Source organism: Gymnodraco acuticeps, unplaced genomic scaffold (genome assembly GCF_902827175.1).
Source record: "Gymnodraco acuticeps unplaced genomic scaffold, fGymAcu1.1, whole genome shotgun sequence".
NCBI classification, from domain to species: Eukaryota; Metazoa; Chordata; class Actinopteri; order Perciformes; family Bathydraconidae; genus Gymnodraco; species Gymnodraco acuticeps.
Window position 1 is genome coordinate 302,191 of NW_022992037.1, and position 8,597 is coordinate 310,787.

At 37.5% G+C, this 8,597-nt stretch overlaps 1 protein-coding gene across 3 annotated transcripts in view; it reads left to right on the top strand.

The window, feature by feature from the left end:
* iqgap2 (IQ motif containing GTPase activating protein 2) overlaps positions 1-7,038 on the top strand; it is a 38,116-nt gene extending 31,078 nt beyond the window's left edge. For all 3 annotated transcript variants that reach the window (XM_034201686.1, XM_034201688.1, XM_034201689.1), the window contains 10 exons: positions 150-382; positions 971-1,103; positions 2,638-2,740; positions 2,924-3,065; positions 3,958-4,045; positions 4,174-4,386; positions 4,976-5,136; positions 5,289-5,432; positions 6,036-6,144; positions 6,483-7,038. In XM_034201686.1, coding sequence (XP_034057577.1) covers positions 150-382; positions 971-1,103; positions 2,638-2,740; positions 2,924-3,065; positions 3,958-4,045; positions 4,174-4,386; positions 4,976-5,136; positions 5,289-5,432; positions 6,036-6,144; positions 6,483-6,596 — 1,440 coding nt within the window. In that variant the 3' untranslated portion in view covers positions 6,597-7,038. The remainder of the gene's footprint in view (positions 1-149; positions 383-970; positions 1,104-2,637; positions 2,741-2,923; positions 3,066-3,957; positions 4,046-4,173; positions 4,387-4,975; positions 5,137-5,288; positions 5,433-6,035; positions 6,145-6,482) is intronic.
* Positions 7,039-8,597: the final 1,559 nt, after the last annotated feature.

Genomic DNA, 8,597 nt, shown 5'->3' on the forward strand with positions numbered 1-8,597 from the left:
GCCCTTGAATGTGTACATATATATTTCTGTAATTCTTATGTTATGATTCTTCTCACAGTTCTCTCTGCATACGTTTAATTGTGAGCATGCCGAGGTCAGATAAACATTACAAACTGTTTTAATGATGCATTATTTTCTTGTGGTGACAGATTATAGGGAACCTGCTGTACTACCGCTACATGAACCCAGCCATCGTGGCCCCCGACGGCTTCGACATCATCGACATGTCAGCAGGAGGGCAGCTTCACGTGGACCAGCGGCGCAACCTGGGATCTGTGGCCAAGATGCTGCAGCACTCTGCCGCTAATAAGCTGTTTGAGGGAGAGAATGCACATATGACCCCAATGAACAACTACATATCTCAGACATATGAGAAGTTTAGGTAAGCAAAATCAATTCAAATAGTTGGGAACATGTAGCTGTGTAGTGGTACATATGTTCTGAAGAAGTCTTTGAAATGCCTTTTTTAAATATTTGTATCTCAGGGCAATATTGAGCCAAGTCTTGCATTAATATACAGCCTGCCATTTGTTGATAAACAACATGATAAGTAAACAAAATCACAAGAGAATTCCAACACTAAAAAATAAACTAGGGGCTTATCATGAACATGTTTAACTCGTAAGCTCAGGGACAGTTAAAGTTGACTTTGTGAAAGTAGAGATAATTAAAACAAGAAGCTATAATCTGCTGAACCAGCTATCGAGAGACCTTCAGACAGATTTGGACAAACTCACAAATAAGGACGGCTGAGCCAGTGTGGCCGGTAAAGTGGTTGACTCATCTTTACCGGAAATCCACATCAATGTTTGTCCATTTTCTGGAAACAAATCATGAGCAATTCACCCAACATTAGAGAAGATCAGTATTTTGACTTAACCCATTCACTCCATTTGCCAATGGATGCCATTATCTCAGTCACGATTTAAGGCTTATAGCGACTAATTACTGATGTTCTTTTCTCTTTCAGGGTATTCTTCCAGTCAGCATGTGATGTCCCTGAACCTGAGGAGAAGTTTAATATTGATGAATACTCCGACATGGTGACTCTAAGCAAGCCAATCATCTACATCTCAATAGATGAGATCATCAACACGCACTCGGTAAATCCAAGCTTAATTACTTTAGACTAATAATAATAAAATATGAATCTTCTTGTCTGTAAATTAGGCAAGGCAAGTTTATTTATATAGCACTTTTCCGCACGTGACAATTCAAAGTGCTTTACAAAACAAATTAAAAGACTTTTTAGGAATAAATACAGTAAAACACATTATATAATGGCATTTTACAACTGGCATTAAAAAGCAAAGATAATAAAATAAACACAACGGGTATATAATACATGTTTAAATGGCATCCTGTAGTGCGAATATGAGCAGCTCAATTAAAAGCAGCGGCAAAGAGATATGTTTTCAGTCTCGATTTAAAAATAGTAAGAGTTTCTGCAAAAATGACATGTTTGTACCGATACTACAGTCACTTAGCAGTACTATATTAATCTAATTTATTTAGACTGGTTTAATTCAATCTTACTTGTAGCAGTCAAACACACCATATTACCTTTGTTTCTGTGCTAGTACTCCGGGTACTAGTATTACTACTCGAAGAAGGAGTGTTACTAGCAGTACTAATGCTAATACTAGCAGTCAATTAGGAATTCAGTGTTCTTCCCTAAAGTCTAGGAGTCATTGAATCAACCTCTCATACAAATCAGAAAAGTCCAAATCCATCCAGACTCAACATGTTATTTCAGGACTCAGTCGATCTACAGTTCCCATACTGCGTGAATCCCACTCATTGTGACTGTATGTTTCCGCCTTGTACCGTCACCTCTTGGCCCCTCTTTTCCTTTATCCTAGAGCCACTTTCTTTCCTAACATCGTCATCCTGTTTCCATTCTTTAAACTTCCAGACCTCTTCCTTAGAAAGCGTTGTGGAAATGTCTTTAGGAGGTGAAAGCCCTCTGTGTCCTTTGGTCATCAGTTTCAATCTACACGTATTGACACAATTACTAACAATGGAGCAGACGTACATGTTGGCATTAGTAGATGCTCTGTCCGCCTTTATTTGGCACACAATCATTTCATAACTTCCTCACTGGTATCTTTATGTGAAGAAAAACTAAAGGATGTGTCCACAACACAAAGGATAGCATATAAAACAATTAAATGCAGGAAGTCTCCATATATAATGGGCTAAAAGCATTTTTGCATTGAGAAAACATATTCAATGTCAAAATGTGTCGCCAAGAATTCCAGATTTGTGTCCAGGGCTTGTTCTTGTTCGTAATTTAGGATCCTCACTAGCACTAGCATGAGCATTGGCTATTCTTCCTGTGGTCCGCACACAGTCAAACATACATAAAATAGAAACACAACTAATCATTTCATGCAATTCAGTATGAAGTGGACAACAAAAGTTATCATCCTATTATAACCATCATTGAACCAAACATAGTACAATCAGTTGCCCACAGACACAGTTCAATTTATGATACGGAGATATTTTTTAAGCAAACTATTGACATTTTCCTGAATATAATGGAACGGCAATGAATTCCAGATGACCATGGCTCTGTATATGACAGTTTTCTGTTTCATATTTATTTGACTAATCACATCTGTTTTTGTTCAGCTGCTTTTGGAACATCTGGAGGCCATCTCTCCAGACCACAATGACTTGCTGCATGAGCTGCTGCAGGACCTGGGAGACGTCCCTGATGTGGAGACATTGCTCGGTACATTTACTGTGTGTGTGTGTGTGTGTGTGTGTGATTATCATTTGAACAATGACAAATATTCTCATGAATATTAAACACAACAACTTCTGAACATTACAAATATTCGCCTCAATTCAACCTGGAACCTAATACAATAAAAATGGTGTGTGTGTTTTGACATGACATGCTTCTCTGTTTGAGGTGAGGGAGCTGTAGACCCGAATGACGTGAACAGAGAGAGCGCTCTGAGCCAGATGGCCAAGACGGAGATCTCGCTCGCTCTAACCAGCAAGTTTGAGCTACTGGAAGGAGACGATAGAGACTTGAAGACGATGATGACAAAGTAAGTGTATTCTGACAGGATGCCAAGACAAATGGCTCATGCAAAGCCTGTCATAGTTTCATGTTGCAGCCATCCTACAGTATACTGTACAATCGCAATTTAGGTACCTTGATCCATTTAGATAATAAAAACACATCTGAATCCCTGACAAGTACTGAATATGGAGTTTGGCTGCTGTGTGAGGCACTGTACTTAGCCACATTGAAACAAAGGGGTTATCACTCAATGTTTCTTTGTTTCCTTTCCTGCTCTTCCATCGTTTCCTGTCCAAAAAGGAAGGGGTTTGTTCTTCAGGGTTATCTTGACTGAAAACATATATCCGTCTGCATCTGTTTCTTCCTCTCTTTTTGGCATATACACATTTTTAAGTTGCTAAATATTTGGTATTGCATAGATTTCATGTATATGTGTCCTAAATTGTTTGTCACTGCATACTGTGTTCAGTGGTCGCTGAGAAGTTTTGCAACCGCTTGTAGGAATAACTCACGAAACACTGAAAAGAAAACAGCTCATGGTTTTTCCAAATATAAAATGTACAGTATAGGACAGTAAAAATATTTTTTGCAAATATTCCTGATCTTTATTGATAGATTTGTCTAACATACATGTGTATGCATGTACCAAAAATAACTAATATCCATCTCCTCATGTTCTAACTGTCGACCCAATGTCATTGCTAACGCATTAGCTTTTAAGGTTACTAGACATAGCGACAAACATAAACACGTTGATGGAATTAAAGCAGTTGAGAAAAGTTTATCATTATTATGTGGGGTTGAATGTTGATTGGCTTTGTATTTGAATTGTTTTTCTGAAAGTCATTGTCATTAGCATTTTGCCATTTGTAGTTGATGTTAGGTTTTCAGTGATCATCCTATTCTGTGTGTATCAGGACCAAAAAGCTTGTAGTGGATGTGATTCGGATTCAGCATGGAGAGAACTTGCCTCAAATTCTTGAAACCCCGTCTTCTGCTCTACAGGTTATATTTTCTTCCATATATTTGTAATTTTGTATCATTCATTACGCATATACTCAACATCCATTTGGTGTCAAATGAACTGCTGCAGTTTTTAGGGTCCTATCTTCTAATACGCTTTGCTCCTGAAGGAGTCGGAGCACACTAAGATCGTAGAGCGCAGAGCAGTCCAGGACGCTCAGACTCCAGAGGGTCTGAAGAGCAACCCGGCGCTCCTGGAGGACAGCCAGCTGCCCCTGGAGCAGAAGAAGAGGAAGATCCTGAGAAACCTCAGGAGCCTGGAGCAGGCGGGCCTTCTCACTGACGGCAACAAGTACCAGGACCTCGTCAACGAGATCTCCAAGGTACAGAGGCAGCTGCTCATTCACATAGGGAGAGAGATGCTTCAATGCAGAGGTGCTAAGTAACTAAGTACATTTACTCAGGTATAGTACAATGTTGAGATACTTGAGTATTTCATTTCTACTGCACTACAATTCAGAGGTAAATCGTGTACTTTTTATCCACTACATGTATTGAATACCTTAAGCTACTTTGCAGATCAACATTTACACCTGGAATAAATTCACAAGCTACCCTGCCGTATACAAAGTAATTTAAATTAGCTATACCTTTATCAGCTGTGATAACATTTGTAATAATTATAATCCAAACATAGAATATATATTATTCTGCTAAGGCAATTTGCATAATGAGTACTTTTACTTTTGGTATTATAAGTTTACTTGAATGCTTATACTTTTGTACTTTTACTGGAGTAACATGTCAAATGCAGGACTTTTACTTGTAATAAATGATTCCTACACTCTGGTACTACTTATTTGACTTAAGTACAATATCTGACTACTTGTCCCACCCTCCAATGCTAAACACATTGTTGGGTCTGCTCAGCTTCTGAAGTTGTGAAGTGTTACTAAAACCTGTGATTGACAGGACATTCGCTACCAAAGACGCTACAGACAGAGGAGGAAGGCGGAGCTGGTGAAGCTCCAGCAGACTCTGACAGCTCTCAACTCCAAAACAGCCTTCTACCAGGACCAGATGAACTATTATGATACTTACATAAAGACCTGCTTGGACAACCTCAACAGAAAGTAAGTCGTTCTTTTACTTCTTGCACTTTGTCAGGAGAAGTTTTTAGAATTATTTATTTTCACTGTGTAAATAATGTCGTGTGGATAATTTGGTGGATTTCAAAATGTATTGTGTTTTGTTACTAATGCATTCCTGTGTTTTGTGTGACCAGGAATGCACGCAGATCTATAAAACTGGACAGCAAAGGAGAAAATAAGGGCAGCAAGAAGTGGAAGCCCCAGTCTCTGAAGTACACTGGAGCAAAGCTTCATGAGAAGGGAGTCATCCTGGAGATAGAAGGACTTCAGACCAACCAGTGAGTTATCTGATCAGCCCAGTTTTAAAAAAAGGGCTTGGAGTTGAATGTAACCTTTTTACCATGGCTCAGACTTTGTTACTCAGTCACACAACTCTTAGTGAAGTTTCTAAATGTAGGATGTGGCATGTAGAGACGTTTTGATTACCGTGTTGATGAGCACATCTGTCCCCCAATCAACCAAAACCCTGTGTTTAACCTTTATAACATAAACAAAACATGTGTGTGGGTTTTATGCAAACAAGATTATGTAGTTTATACATACTTAAGAATATGATTATTTTTGTCCCAGAAGAGGAAAGATGTCTGTTTTAAAGTAATGAGACTTGTTTAAGAACTGACTCCAGTTGCATGTTTTTTGTTCATAATCTTTATTGTTTTTCTGAGGAGAAATGTTAAACTGCATCATAGTTTATACATATTTGAATGAAATATACTGTATAAAAGGTAGGACTTAAATGTAATATTCAAGGCAGATAGGCAGATCAAATGTATGCACGCTGATTTGAGTCCTGTGGGAAAATTATTTTGTATAATAAAATAGCATGGTTTTTTGTTGTGTTCTTTGTCATTAATCTCCGTCTATTGCCTCTCTCCTTTCAGGTTCAAAAATGTCATGTTTGACATTTCGCCCACTGAGGAAGTTGGTGATTTTGAAGTGAAGGCCAAATTTATGGGAGTTGAGATGGAAAAAGTCCAGCTTCATTTCCAGGTAAACATTTTATTCTTGCGTCAGGATTAAACGCCATTTCCAACCCATTGGACTATTAAAGAAACAGCGCAAACAATTTCTAATGAAGAGTACAGCAGTGGACACATTTGTTTTAATGAATCTGTATGAACAAACATACTGTATGAACAAAGGTGTGCATAGTAGAGACCGGGCTGTACTACAAATGTTAATACATCAATACAAACTTAATATCATATCTTTATCTGCTACCATATAGACAGGGTTCATTACTTAAAAAGTATGCAAACATGCCACATTAGTACCTTATCTCTGAATGACGTGTGTGTGTTTTCTCATTGAATGTATTCTGTTTCCAGGACCTCCTTCAGCTGCAGTACGAAGGTGTGGCCGTCATGAAGATGTTTGACAAAGCCAAAGTCAACGTCAATTTACTCATCTTCCTCCTAAATAAAAAATTCTATGGAAAATGACAAAGTGAAGGGAGGAAAAGCAACAAAGAGGAAACAGATTGTGCCTTCTGACTGTGCTGAGTTTGTGGAACAAAATGAATTTAGCCAGATAACACGAGATGGGGCAGGACAGTATTTTGTACCCTCCTCTTATAATTTTAAGGATCACACCAAAATCTAATGCTGTTGTCCAACTTAATGTATCAGCTCTGTATTTTTTCATGTGGTAATTGTAAATGTAATGTATTTTTAAGATTTAAATTGTGATGATATTCATGTTTTGTATGTAAAAACTGTTCCATGTATGTTGAAACAACTGTGGATTAGTTCAGAAATCCAGCTGGGGAGCAGATTTTCAGCCGGCCTGTATCATTCTATAAAATACTGTAGTTTACTACAGTGCCTTTTAATTAAAGTGTGTAAAGAAACATGTTTGAATAAATAAAACATCAAAAAGCTACAACTGATGTATCTGTACTATGTGTTTTCAAGAAGTGATTGCTAATGTTTAAATTATTTAATTGTGCAGAATAAATAACATGTTTTTTAACTACTTTTACTAGTTTTAGTTTAATCTGCAAACCTCCCACTGGAACACATTACTTCTCTGCAGAGAGGGAGAGACGGAGTATTTACTACAATAACATGTTTGATGCTGCAGAATAACACGCTGTTCCTGTGGCTACAAGGACTTTTGTTGCACATTTTTACTTAAACTTGTATTTTATGCTAATATGGTGCAATTGTCATGAAAACCTAATTTACCCCTGGGATAAAAAGAGAATTGTAATTGATTGAATAACTCTTGAGGATAACTGATACTTTTAACACTTGTAGGTGAAAAACATTTGGAGGATATAGTGAGTCCACATGTCAATAGGGTTGTTGGTAGAGTTACAGAGCCACAGCTCAATTGAGCCTTCTATTCCCATAGCACTCAGTAGCAATGATTTTATGTGCTTTTTTTAACGATAAAATTGTTACTATTAGAAACAAAATCAATGACCTCTTGCCTTTGACCAGTATAGTGTTATCAACAGCTCCTGGAAATGTAAGCTCTAATATTACACTAGATAGTAAACTAGAATGCTTTTCAACCATAAACCTTGAACAATTAAATTCAATGATTCTTTCTTCTAATCTAAACCATCAACGTGTATCTTAGACCCGATTCCAACTAAGCTGTTGAAGGAAGTTTTTCCATTAATTAGCACTTCTTTATTAAATATTATGAATATGTCTTTATTATCAGGCTATGTTCCACAATCATTTAAAGTTGCAGTAATAAAACTTCTTCTTAAAAAGCACAACCTCGATCCAGAGGTTTTAGCCAACTATAGACCTATTTCTAATCTCCCATTCCTCTCAAAAATTCTTGAGAAAGCGGTCGCAAAACAGTTGTGGGATTACTTAAAAAACAATGATTTATTTGAAGATTTTCAGTCTGGCTTTAGAACACATCATTGCACAGAGACAGCTCTGGTTAAAGTCACAAATGACCTTCTAATAGCGTCTGACAAGGGACTTGTCTCTATTCTTGTTTTGCTCGATCTCAGTGCTGCATTTGATACTATCGACCATGATATCCTATTGCAAAGACTAGAGCACTTAGTTGGCATTAAGGGAACTGCTTTAGGCTGGTTTAGGTCCTATCTATCTGAACGCTCTCAGTTTGTACGTGTCAACGATGAATCTTCCATTTAAACCAAAGTTAGCCATGGAGTGCCACAGGGCTCAGTGCTTGGACCTATTTTGTTCACACTATACAGTATATGCTTCCGCTAGGCAATATTATAAGGAATCGTTCTGTAAATTTCCACTGTTATGCGTATGATACTCAACTATATTTATCCATCAAGCCTGATGAAACCAATCACCTAAATAAAATGCAAGACTGCCTCAAGGACTTAAAAACGTGGATGACCTTAAACTTTTTGATGTTAAACACGACCAAAACTGAAGTTATTGTACTCGGCCCAAAGAATCTACGAAACAAACTATCTAAAGATATACTAGTTATGG